A 13,301-nucleotide genomic window follows, 5' to 3' on the forward strand; every position below is an offset into this window, starting at 1 on the left:
GCGCTCGTCACAGTTTTGACCCGACATCAAACCGACCAAGCCGTGGCGGCAACTAACTCGGCACATGGGCGTTTCGCCTGTGCACATCGTCAAATCACGTGCTAAAATCCTTCGCTAAATGTAGCGCAGGCAGCGCCAAGTCCAGGCACAATGGTGTAGAACGTCCCGTTGCTACTGGCAACCACTTAAATAACGCTTCGACTTGGCGGGATTGCATCCGGTGGTGGTACTCATTTCGAATTCCTCGTGTGCAGAAAAACGAAATCTATATCACAAAACTATTTCTAAAATAAGGCAGCTATAGTTGAGCGTATCAAAATTGTAAAAAAGAGAGCAGCTACGTTTTTACGGAGCGTCACGTTGTCCTCGGGCCAGCCGGCATAGTGATGCAGCTGGCATGATTAGATTTCGCTGAAGTGGTCGGTGAGAGGCAGTAGCGTCGAGTCTGCTACGGGCTGCAGCAGCTGCGTTTCTGTGCCCGTCACAACACGGCCAAAGTCGAGGCGAGCGCGCTTCGGTGTCGCGTATCAAGGTATTACCATGGGGGATCAAGTGCCGGTGTAAGTACTGCGTTGCGTGTCGCTTCTCGCTCGTTTGAAATACGCCTTTGATTTCCCCGCTACAAACCACGAAATACTCGCTGAGATTTTGTATTTCCACCGTATTCCTAGCGGTCTTCGTGGGGTGTGTTGAAAATGTGCTGCGAATTGTTTTCATGTGTTTGACAAAAGAGCAAACGTGTTATCGTTTGTGCACTCGGAGATAAGGCGCGGAAATAACCGCTGGCCCCGATAAAATGTTTGCTGCTATGCACGACTCAGAGCAGAGTTCGCGATCGCAATCATGTATTCAATTTTGTCAGTACGGCGATCGCCTAGTGCGCGTTCGCATGTAACTGCACTTGCTTTACTTTTACCTATTTTTGCTTTTTCTTTTTCGTTTTAACGTGTTAGCATTGAGGGCCCCATGTCGAAGAAATACCGGCGGCGTCGTCGTAGTCGGTGTCGATGACAGTGAACGAAAAATCCACGAAAAATCCCCAGAGGAGCAACCTAGGGAGTAGGTAGGCCACCTAGGTCACGTGGCCTTGTGATGTCATCACAAACTGCCCACATGGGAGGTGGCAATTAATTTAGATTGGTCACGAGAGGTCGCACAGGAAGAGCAATCTGGGTCTCACAAGCCCCACCTGTGGCAGCACCTGCCATCGCAGGTGCTATGAAGACCCACCACACCCAACCACGCAAAGTGTCTTTTTATGAAAAAGGGGATTATGCTTCGCTATCACAGGAACTCGACGCATTTTTTCCTGAGTTTCTTTCACATCAGCCATCCCTGAATATTGATTCCTTCTGGAACTTGTTTAAAACTAAAATTTTGTCACTGACGCAGACTTTCATCCCATCCCGCTTGATTTCAGCCAAGCGTCGTGACGGTATGCATTGGATGAATAGACAGTTGCGGGCAATGATAAACCGGCGGAAACGGCTCTTTCGCAGATATTTTGATACGCCCGCACTAACTTTGTACTCCGAGATGAAAAAGCAAACTAAGAACTTATCGAAAGAAATCCGTAAAGCGAAAAGGGCATACTTCAGCACACTAGGCCAACAACTAAATACAAACCCAAAGGCAGTCTGGAAATATGTTAAAAATAAGAGAAACAGCAGGGTCTCTGCGCCTGATATACTAGACGCAACTGATTTTGGAAGGGATTCAAAAGGTAAAGCGAGAAGTTTCAATCTTTATTTCCAATCGGTGTTTTCCGATCCCATTAATACACATACTGACTTTCAATCTTCCAGCACCCTGACCAGAATGAATGACGTAGAAATTTCTGAACGGTGGACCATGCTTTTATTACAGAAAATTAAAGTTACATCAGCACCAGGGCCTGACAACATTTCCAATTACGTTTTGAAAAATTGTGCAGCTTCAGTTGCCCCGTATCTCGTTGCATTATTTCAGAAATCGTTAGAGAATTCTTCTTTGCCCCTTGACTGGAGAAGTGCCAATGTCGTTCCGATTCATAAGAGTGGTGATAAAACTAAAACATGTAACTATAGGCCCATATCGCTGACGAGCGTGTCGTGCAAAACACTGGAACATGTAATTTATACTCAGTTAATTAGCCATCTACAAAACAATAGTTTTTTCTGTTCGCACAACATGGATTTAGGTCCGGCTTCTCATGTGAAACACAGCTCGTGGAATTCACACATGACATTTCTGTTTCCTTAAACTCCGCCGGTCAGGTAGATTGTATATTTTTAGATTTTCGAAAAGCGTTCGATTTAGTTGCTCACAACCTATTGTTACAGAAGCTTTCAAAATTAAATATTCAATATTAAATTAAATGCGGAAAGGAGACAGTGCGTGGTTATCGACGGTGTCAGCTCGGAAAGTGTGGGTGTAACTTCAGGTGTTCCGCAGGGGTCGGTTTTGGGCCCTCTTCTATTTCTCATTTTTATAAATGACCTCACTAGTAACATTTCAAGTATAATCAGACTTTATGCTGATGACTGTTGTATCTACCGCAATATTTCTTCTGAAGCAGATGCAATTTCACTACAGCATGACCTCAACTCTGTATTCTCTTGGTGCAACAACTGGAATATGGCGCTAAACATCTCCAAATGTAATCTGGTCCGGTTTACAAAAAAGAAACAATTCCTCCAAACAGACTATTTCCTTGGTAGCACTGAATTATCCGCAGTTTCAACTTATAAGTACTTGGGAGTCTTTTTTTTCTACTGACCTATCATGGAATACACACGTAAATTACATATCTGCTAAAGCCAGTCGCACATTAAACTTTCTCAGACGTAACTTTAAGGACGCTCCCCTTACGCTGAAGGAGACATTATACATGTCTACTGTACGTCCGATATTTGAGTATGCTTCCGCGGTTTGGGACCCGCATACAAAACTGAATATTGAGGAGCTGGAGCGCGTCCAGAAACGGGCTGCTAGGTTTGTGTCCGCCGATTACAATTTCCAAAAAAGTTCTTCTGGTTTGCGCGAGAAGTTGGGATGGCCATTACTTGAAAACAGGCGCAAATATTTGAGACTCTCTTTCTTTTATAATGTGCTTAATAATAAAACTTGAATTCCAAAAGAGAAATACATTAGTGAACCCAGCTACATTTCCGCCCGCACTGACCCACTTAAGGTGCGCGAGTACAATTGCCGTATAAACATATTCAAATATAGTTTTTTCCCACGAACAGTGCATGATTGGAACTGTCTCCCTTCGCGGGTCGCTACCGCTCCTCCTACATCGTTTCTGACCGATTTGCAAAGCCACCTGTCAATATAAGTGCAATAATTCTTGTCCGAGTGTATTATGTTTTAAGCAGTGCTGTATTTTAAAATGTATTTTTTTTTGTGTGTGTATGTGTGTGTTTAGGGTATGTTTGCCTTTCTACAATGGTTTTTATTTTGTTTGTTTGTTTGTTTGTTTTTGCTTCCGTGTGCATGGGTTTATTGTATTTTCTGTGTAGACCGCATCATTTGCCTAATTTATTATGTACTAGATGTTTGTTCTTATTTATGATGTTTCCCCCCAACAATAATGCCCCAATGAGGGCGCTGTAGGTACTGTGTATAAATACATATAAAATAAAAATAAATAGTGGTGCATTGCCCAACTGCTGCACCACTGCGCGAGGATTGGTATGGTCTCTCCCAGGGTTCTGTGAATATAAAGGAGAGAATGACCGATTCCGCATATATGAGCATTAACCCAATAACATTATCACGTCATATTCATAGGCAAAGCTCGTGTCCCCTCCAGTTTTTTTGTTTTTGCTTCTGACACTGAGCACTGTATATCTAAAAAGAAAGGCCCTGATCATTGTGAAAAAAAAAAAGCCATAAATGCTTCTCAAATTTGCAGACACGCAGCACAGTTCCCACATGTTTTTCATCTGACTGCTCCTCTTGATGAATACCACCGGCAACGCCTGGAGGTGGTCCGCTCCAAATATCATGCTGCGTTTGGGAGTGACCCCCAGTTCTATGTCAGGGCACCAGGTCGTGTTAACCTGATTGGTGAGCACATAGACTACTGTGGCTACGCCGTTCTACCAATGGCAGTCCAGCAAGACATCTTGATTGGCTGTGGACGTAACAACACAAGAACTCTCCAATTGGCCAATGTTGACAGTCGCTATCAAAGCTACTCTGCACCCATGGACAGCTTGAAGATTGATGATGTACAGCCCTGCTGGCACCATTATTTCATGTGTGGAGTCAAAGCGGCTTTGGAAGATGGAGGAAGCTGTAAACCGGGTGTTTCACCCCGTGGTATGGACATCATGGTCCATGGCACCGTGCCACCGTCGGCGGGCTTATCCAGCTCAAGTGCACTGGTGTGTGCCGCAGCACTTGCTACACTACAAGCAAACAAGTAAATTTTTCAATGTTCATCTCATTGCTAATTTGATGTTAGGAACCCGCCTGCAGCTTGATTAATGTATCTGACTTTGTTCCTCAACTAAAATATTTATATTCTATAGGTCATATTAGTATTGTTAACGTCTTATATGTGTTTGTAGCTTTCATTCCATCTTCTTTGTTTGATAAATATAGGCTTCAATTAACTGTCTTAACATGCATATAAATTGATTTCAGAGCCATGGTAACGAAGCTGAAGCTAGCGTCGCTGTGTGCTGCATCTGAAAGGTATATTGGCACCCAGGGTGGAGGCATGGATCAAGCTATTGCATTCCTGGCTGAACCAGGTCAGTTTCCTTTAGCTAAGGAAGCTCTCTCTGTATAAATCTCAGTATAAGACTGCAGTCAGGCCTTGTAACTGTTTTTTTTTTAATCCAGGAACTGCTAAACTCGTTGAGTTTAACCCTCTGCGGACGACAAGCATTGCCTTGCCTGATGGAGCAACATTTGTTGTCGCCAACAGTCTTGTGGAGATGAACAAGGCAGCAACATCAGACTTCAACATTCGTGTAGCGGAATGCCACATTGCAGCTCAGGTTTCTGTACTGTTTTTCGTATTAAACTAGTTGGGTTAGCATGTTAATGGGAACCTCTGTTCCACCAGGAACCAGAAAAGGGAGTTCTAGTTAAAGCACAGCTACATGCGTAGTTTGCAGCACATTATTCTCCTGAAAAGTGAATGAAATAAATCACAGGACGGTTACAAGTGCGTAATGTAAAATTTTGAAACCTTAGCTGCGCTATGACAGCAAAAAAAAAAAAGGCGGGTTCCAGGTCGGGGTATCTTTGTCTGGCGGTGGGATTTGAACCAACCACTTCCCGCACCTGAGGCAGATGCCCAAGCCACTAGGCCACCGGTTGCCTCCCACCATCTCTCTTCTCTCCCCTAAATGTAGAGAGGGGATTCCCATTTCCACTTTGCCACCTTGACAACAGAGGCGGTGGCAGATGGTGTTGTGGACAACGACAGCACAAAATTCAGGAACGAGCTAATGAAAGCTAATGCTCTGAAATTACAAAACAACTAAATAAAGAAGCAGTGAGAACCCTGTATCAAGAGCAAAGCTCCATGCAAATGCACTATGGTAATGGAACAACGTTCATGTCCGACATAAATTAAGTTTGCCCAAAGGAGCTTCCAGATGGAAGCAAGGTCTTCACTTCAAGCAGTCTCAAATTAAACGTGATGAAGTTTCTGGTGAAAAAAAATAACGGAAATGAGTTACAGTAGTAATATGCCCTTTTTCGTGCAACTAATACTGTTTAGATGTGTATTTGCTTGTTAATGTTGTGTATGACATGGATCTTTTCTTGCTGGCATTCACAGATTATTTATGAGCACAATTAATTAAAACCTGCCATTCTGGAACATTGAATAAAGTTCCGACCCATTCATTGCTTTGTGCCTTTTCCTTAATACTGCAGGCCAAAGTATTCACCAAACTGACTGAAGATTGTTCCCCCTTCGTTGTCTCTTTGTACAGGTGATTGCAAAAGCACGGGGTCTGGAGCACAAAAAGCAACTCAAGCTTGGAGAACTTCAATCACTGCTGCAAGTTTCCTTGCCTGAAATGGCAGCTTTGGCTAAGAAAGTTTTGCATCCAGCAGTCTACACTCGTGCTGAGCTCTGCACTCTCCTTGGCATGGACGATCAACAGTTTGAAAAGTGCTTTCTTGGCAAGAACACGAAACACCTGCAAGAGTTTAAGGCAAGTGAATATGTGCTTCAACTAATGTTCTTGCTTTAGAAAGTGTCTGCATAGAACTGTCACTTTTTTTTACATTGATAACTGTGCGAGGGACTTTTTCTGGAGTTGTAGCCAAGAACTCCACTCAGGAAGAGAACTGGGAGTTACTAGCTATGATGGCTTAGTAGCTGTGGTGTTTGAATCCTGGCTGCAGTGGATGAATTTCAAAGGAGGCGAAATGCAGTAGCGCCAGTTTGCTACGCGATGTCAGTGCATGTTAAAGAACCGCAGGTGATCCCAATTGATTCGAAGCTATTCACTATAGCAACCTCTACCACTAGGTGGGATTTCTTGTATTTGCATTTGTATTTGTTCTTGGTATTTTTTTGAGGCATAACACATCATCACCAACCACATCTTATAACTTTGCATGCAGTCTCTCAGATTAAGTCTGCATCTCTCTTACTGCCTCTGTGTGTGTGAAATAACATCTCATTTCTGCAGCTGCACCAACGGGCAGTTCATGTGTATGAAGAAGCTAGCAGGGTGTGGCAGTTCAAGGACATTTGCGAAGGCAGAGTCGGGCCCCGGTCAGCAGCGAAGCAGCTTCCCCAGCTGGGCCAGCTGATGAATGAGAGCCACACAAGCTGCCGCGACCTGTACGAGTGCAGCCATCCTGATTTAGATCGGCTGGTGGAGATCTCGCTCCAGGCTGGTGCACTGGGTTCTCGCCTCACTGGCGCAGGGTTTGTTTGTTTGCCATCTTTTTTTCTTCATTTTTGCTGCCTAGATACACAACCTCGCAAAAGCATCGACGTGCACTAAGTAAAGTTTTTAGCAGCTCATACTCTTAACCACTTCATGCGCTCAAAGGCTTTGGTGTGCTTGATACCCAAGTATTTCTTTTCACTAATGTTTTGGAGGGTTGCGGTAAACAAGCATTCATAAAAGGCTTGGGTATTATTTCCTCCATACTGCATTTTAATAATTTGCCCGTGCTGCTTGTCCGTTTTGGGTAAAGCAGAAGCAGCACTGAAGGGATTCACTAAAGTGGCACTTTAGGATAGTTGGTGCAACATAGCAAAAAAATACAGCGCAGGTGGCAGGACACAGCGAGAGACATGCACGAGTGTGATTAGACACCTTCAGCATACCGTGTATTGTATTAAGGCGATGGCCTTTAATGGCTCATACTCGTGGTGACCGTCAGTCCGTTACGTCGCAACCTAGGTCACGTGATCCATAATTTGGGTAAAAATTGCAAATCAGTGCAATGAATTGGAAACGTCTTTCGCCTTCCCGCAGTTAAGAGATATCTAAGTGCCTCCAACGAAGTTTTTACTGTTACTGGAGTACCAGGAACCTGCCCAACGCCAGTGCACAGCTGCCGAATACCTGGCACCATCTAGCACCCTTAAGGCGACCTGTGCGTGCACACTGCAGCGCATGGGCTATCATTACCGGTTTAGGGCAATGGCATTCTGAACTGTTGCATTCTTTGCAAGTATATATGTCATTATATATGTATATATGTCATTATATACATATGTCACGATAACACCTACAAGCCAGTAAAAAAATTTACCTGATGATAGGCAGTGGTCATTAGCACAAAATTTCTTCAATGTAGTTCAAATGTAATATGACAATCTCTTCCAGAAGCTACCGCAGTTCTTGATTGACAAGTAAAAAATGTAACCTTAAACTTGCTTGTCTGTTTCGAAAGTGTCAGCCAGAAGTGCTGGTAAAAATGGCACCATTCGCACAGAAAATGTAGTAGAAGTGCCTCATGTGACTGAAAGCTATGAATAAAACATTATTGCTTTGATAGGAGTCTGTTTCTAATAAAGTTGCACGCTTTTCAGCGTGAGGAACGGGAACGAGAGTACGCATTTCTCGGGCGAATAAGTTGCGTCAAACTCCGTAGGCTACGAATAGCAGTAAAGTGGCACTTAAGTATAGTGGCACTTAAATCTGCATGTGGTACCATGCGAATGCCATGAATACTTAAAGGGATACTTAAAGGGCCACAGCAAGGGGTGTTTGAGCTTGGCTTTAATATGCTTGCACTATATAGAGTACAGGCCACCAAGCCCCCATGCCGCATACAGGACCTCAAAAGCAAGCTGGAAATTTACAATACATCTTTAAAAATTCCCGCTTTCGCACCTCACGGCGACGCGCGGTGCCGGGCTTTCGTGCGAGAACCTGGCAGGCAATGTCAAGCCTTGCAAATGACGTCAGCAGCCGGGGGTTATCATTGGTTTTCAGCTCCAAATTCTTTCAGACGTGACGCGCTACCGCGGCCGTGGCCACTCCGCGCGCGCCGCAGCTGGCGGAGGTATGGGAGGGGCCGGGTAGGTTGGCCTGGCGGAGGAGCGCCGCCGTTTTGCCGTGCGAGAGGAGAGGGAAAGGCGCGAAGACGCGGAAGTTCAAATTTTGTCTGCATATAACTCAGCTTCCACAAAACGCATTAAAATAATTGCTGGGGAATAATTATGAACCGTCGTCTTTTAACATCCCAGACATATCGCACCTTTATTGAGACCCCCTTTCTGGGTCCCTTTAAGGAAGTGAGCACTTAATGGCGTTTCATCTGTCAGTATGGCACAGGTATAATTCTGGCTGCGACCCTTTGGGTAAATTTTAGTGCAAGTTTTCTAATTCATTGTAAACCTGGCCATTAGCACAAAATCTCATCAATGTAGTCCAGATGTAATATGAAATAGCTCTTCGAGAAAACCCCGCAGTTCTTGGTTGACAAGTAAAAAAGTAGAAAGTAGCCTTAAACTCATGTGTCTGAAGTGCACAAGTTGAGTGTGCATTGATTAGGGCATATTGTGACCCGTGATAGCTTGTGGCTGAAAAGCATACTTATGCCTTGTGAAGATAGTCTCTGTAAAAAGTGGTAACATATTGTTCCAGGCAGCTCTCAAAAAACGTTTTTGCAAGATAAATGCACATACCTCTCATGTTAACTCAAATCATCATCCATTATCAGCAGAAGTGTAATTTTTCCTGTAAATTTATTTGTAACCAAGTTTCATGTACAAAAATAAGAATGCATATGCCAGATTCCCATTATTTCCGGAAATGATGTAGCTGACCACAGAGTGAATGGTAGGAAACAGCACTCATAAGCCTTGAAACTTCGGAGTGGGCTCATTCATTTGAACAGCAGCCTTCAAAAGACCACACTAAGGAAGTAGAGTTGGTATTACACCATCATGTATACAGCGTGATGAAAATAACTGCAGGAGAACTTGTTAGGAAAGCTCAGTCTCATTTGCTTATAATGTTTTTGTCGTGCTTTGTTCAGAGTGGAGCCTTAGCTTGATGTCTTCGACACCTAGTGAAAGCTTAGATTGTGATTCGAAATTTACCGGAATAAAGCTTCCATGCATGAAGCGACTCCATGAAAGCATCTGCAATTATCAGGTCAACACCTGGAGGCCTTCAACGTGATCCCTCATCTGCAGCTGCCAAGTTGTTCTGTCATGCCATTTGTGCGTCAACATTCTCTTGCATACTGCTGCAGGTGGGGAGGCTGCAGCATCTCCCTGGTGCCATCAGACAAGCTGAACACCTTCTTGAAGGAGGTTGGCGACAAGTTTTACGGACATCTTGGCGACAGCACAGCTAAGGATACCGCCATGTTTGCTACTGAGCCTGGCAGTGGAGCTGTAGTCCTTGTACCCTAGTCACTAAGGATGTGATACCAGTGGTTGCGCAAGTGCCCATCGTAAACACTCTTTCCATTTGGAAACAATTTTTTTTAACTTCTTTTGTCCAAATGGGAGAAGGGGTGATAAAAGTAAATTCAGACAAATTGTGTGTCCTGTAAAGTTATGCGAGATGTCAGAAAAGCTATATTTTGCTTGTTAATATCAAATCAGATTTTTCGTTTTACTGATCAATATCTGAAGTTCTCAGGAACCAGTTCATCTTCGCATTTTATTCCTAGTTTCTTCAAAGGCTACAGTCTTTTGTTGCCCAGCAATTTTACCATTTTATGCTGCTGCTTTTTTTGTAGCAAATAAAAAAGAACCTGGTCTGTTGTCGGTTATCCGTGATATTAGTTGAGATGTCCACCAGTTTGTAAATTTTTATGTGCACAAAAGTTATTGAACTACATCGTATGCTGTGCCAGTGTATCCAAAGAAATCTGGCTTTATGCAGTTTTGTGTGCATTATACTGGTTTCCATTCCACAGGACAAGTTTGTTGTGTATCTTTATAGTTTCAGATCTCACTTTGGCTGATAATCTTGTTACCACCCACTGCGGTGGCTCATTAACTTTGGCGTACAGCTGCTAAACACAAGTTCATGGGATCAGATCACGACAAAGTAGCTAAATTGTGATGAAAGCAAAGTGAAAAAACACGTGTGCTATGTGATGTCACTACACAGCAGACTCCAGGTTGAAATTAATCCACAGCCCTCCGCTACGACTCCTCTCATAACTCGTATGCGCTTCAGGACATTAAACTGCACATACCATACCAGAATTTGTTGGAGTGTATGCCAGTGCATCAGGCAGCTAAACAGGGACCCGTAAAAGCTAATTAGAAGCAACTGAACGACTGTTATCAGCACTTTTTCTGTGAGCGAGTGAACTGTGAATGTGATCTGAATAAAATGTTGAAGACTTGCAACCTCTGGAAATGTAAAGAGAGTGCAAAAGTGGTTAGTTTCCAAGAAGCTGCTATATTCAGATTAAGGAAACTGCAGACCGAGCAATAGCACAGGGTCACAAACCACACAAGTTCTGACAAAATATTTTTCTGTAGAGAAATTCGGGCAGAACCCAATGTCTCTGAAGTTAAATAGACAAGGCATGAACATTTAAAGGGAACAGCAACGTGGGAAGTATTTGCTTGAAGGGTAACCATAACTTTTACACCATTATTTCTGGTTGCCAAACATTTACTTTCCTGACCATTTAAAAATTTTTATGTAGCCATAACCTTTGCCCCATTATTTCTGGTTTCCAAAATATTTACTTTCCTGACCATCCAAAAACATTCATTCTTTTACACTCAACTCTCAAAGGAGAAATTTCATGAGGCTTAGGATATCCATTTCACTATTGCATCATCTGCAGAAAAACGACTAGTTTCTGATGAGGTGCAAATGGATGACGAGTGGCATACCTTGCTGCAAGCCCAATCTTCATTTTTACCACACCTGCTCAACCAAAGTAGTGCACATAGGCATATGTAATGCAAGTTTAGGAACTCGAGATATTTCACACCTCAGCTGGCCAAGAGAGACCATCTGCCCAAAACACTACACATGGTTATACTATTGTCCGCATGGGAATGTTTGTCCCCTTGGAAATATTGTTCTCCTGGGGAAGTCTCTGAATAAGCTGTACTGTAAATTCTTGCAAGGGCCTATATACTGTTTCATGCATAGCAGGGAACACTGCGGAGGCTGCGTAAGTAGTGCGCCCATAAAACCATAGGTCTCCTCGATTTGGCTGCACTTTTTGCCCTAGTTGCCAAAAGTGCCGTGCTAGTGCAGCGCCAGTTCCTGTGGTGTGAGTGTAGCCTGACACTAGTGCTCGGTGCAGCGGCCAAATCAAGTGCAAAAGTGCACAAATGGTCCGCTGCGGCCGTGTGTTGGTGTTTGTTGCATGGTTTTACATATACGCGGGATTGTGCTAGTAGTATTGAACGCTGTGCATTTGTCTGAAGTGGTGCATCTCGTAGAGCGGCTATGAAATTTGTTAATATCAAAAGTGATGCAGAATTTGACACAGTCCTTTCCATTGGCACAGGCTGGTCGACCATCACCGAGTATTTTGAAGAGGCAAAAAACTTTTGAATTCAATATGTTATTCAGACTTCTGCTCGAAACTTTGCCATTATCCGAAGAGCGACTTCGCTTGTCTGCCAATTATAGATGTACGAAAGAGTTGCCTGACAACTTGGACCATCTTTGAACTCAAGAACTCGCGTTCATTATCGGCGGACGGTGACAACGGAGTGACTATCAGAGTCTAACTGGCAGGCGAAGGCGTGGGCTGACTGTGACTTTAAGGCTAGTAGCTTCTTTAAGCGGACTTAATGGAGGTACTGATATTGCAGCGTCATCACAATGTTGTGATAACCCGTATTAAAAAACATATCTCACCATCTTCCTCATGCTCCATCGTGCTGTGTGCAAAAATCATAACTGCACACAAAAGAGAAATGATGTAAAAGAACGTGCGAGGCTGGACAGAAACATGAGAACCCATACGCAATGTACAATGCCAGCCAGTCGCTTACGTACGTACACAGACACGCACATACACAACATAGGTACACGCACTGTCATTACAGCTGTTTGACGAGAGCACGGCGCAGATGCTGTGTCTATCATGGGTACATGGGCGTTTCAACCATGGTCTCAATGCCGCTCACTAAAACAAGCATGGCCGTGCAGCCATCTGCTAAGGAGCACGCCTAACACCTTGCACTACTTGCACGAGAAGAGGACTCGCCGGGGGGCAAGTGCAGAACTTGTGCAGCACGAAGTCAAACCGAGTGCCTAAGTGCGGGTGGCGCTAGCTGCACTGTCAAATCAAGTGTGAGAGTGCTCCACCTCCTGAAAGGGTGCAGAAAGTGCAGACAAATCGAGGAGACCACGCATTACTCGGTCATATATCATTCGTTCTTCACAAAACTCTGGCAAGTATTTGGACGAAAACAGAGTTGTATAAAACGATGTGGTAGTATTAAAAATCCTGGTAGAAGCTGTGAGGCGAACAGTGTTCGAGCCCCCTGCCGATAATTTTCATTGAATGTGAACTACTACTTCAGCACAGACTGAGTAGGAGCGATTCGCCCTACCAACCGCGTATCATCCCACCACATGTAATTCTTGCTTCTCGAAGTCTCTATCTGTCACAGGGCAAAAATGTGGAAAGAGGTAAAACGAAGTCCATGAGGTTCTAGTCATCGCACTTAAGGTTTGTCGCAATTAAATATGCTTGTGTTCACTTAGGTAGCATAGCGAACTGCTTTTTGAGTGCAGACAGCCTGCATGAACAGGCGCACTAGCTTTGGCAGTGTTGCCTGCTATGTATAAAACGCAGCATAAAACCAGAAACATGACCAAGACAATGCAAGAAATCATAACTGCCCATTGCTTTGTAATAACATCATG

General features: G+C 43.8%; 1 protein-coding gene across 1 annotated transcript; it reads left to right on the plus strand.

Annotated features, from left to right (window-relative positions):
• The first annotated feature begins 167 nt into the window (after window positions 1–167).
• On the plus strand, window positions 168–10,801 carry Galk (N-acetylgalactosamine kinase). The gene is made up of 7 exons (XM_077662386.1): window positions 168–560; window positions 3,899–4,411; window positions 4,636–4,745; window positions 4,837–4,994; window positions 5,943–6,167; window positions 6,651–6,892; window positions 9,685–10,801. The coding sequence occupies exons 1-7, from the start codon at window positions 541–543 to the stop codon at window positions 9,845–9,847; spliced, it is 1,431 nt and encodes a 476-aa protein (XP_077518512.1). The 5' UTR covers window positions 168–540; the 3' UTR covers window positions 9,848–10,801.
• Window positions 10,802–13,301: the final 2,500 nt, after the last annotated feature.

This window comes from Amblyomma americanum, chromosome 4, assembly GCF_052857255.1.
Source record: "Amblyomma americanum isolate KBUSLIRL-KWMA chromosome 4, ASM5285725v1, whole genome shotgun sequence".
NCBI lineage: Eukaryota > Metazoa > Arthropoda > Arachnida > Ixodida > Ixodidae > Amblyomma > Amblyomma americanum.

Coding starts and splice junctions, on each gene's coding strand:
- Galk (XM_077662386.1), top strand. CDS start 541: ATGGGGGATCAAGTGCCGGT. Junction 4,412..4,635: donor GCTACACTACAAGCAAACAA/GTAAATTTTTCA, acceptor AATTGATTTCAG/AGCCATGGTAACGAAGCTGA. Junction 6,893..9,684: donor TCTCGCCTCACTGGCGCAGG/GTTTGTTTGTTT, acceptor ATACTGCTGCAG/GTGGGGAGGCTGCAGCATCT.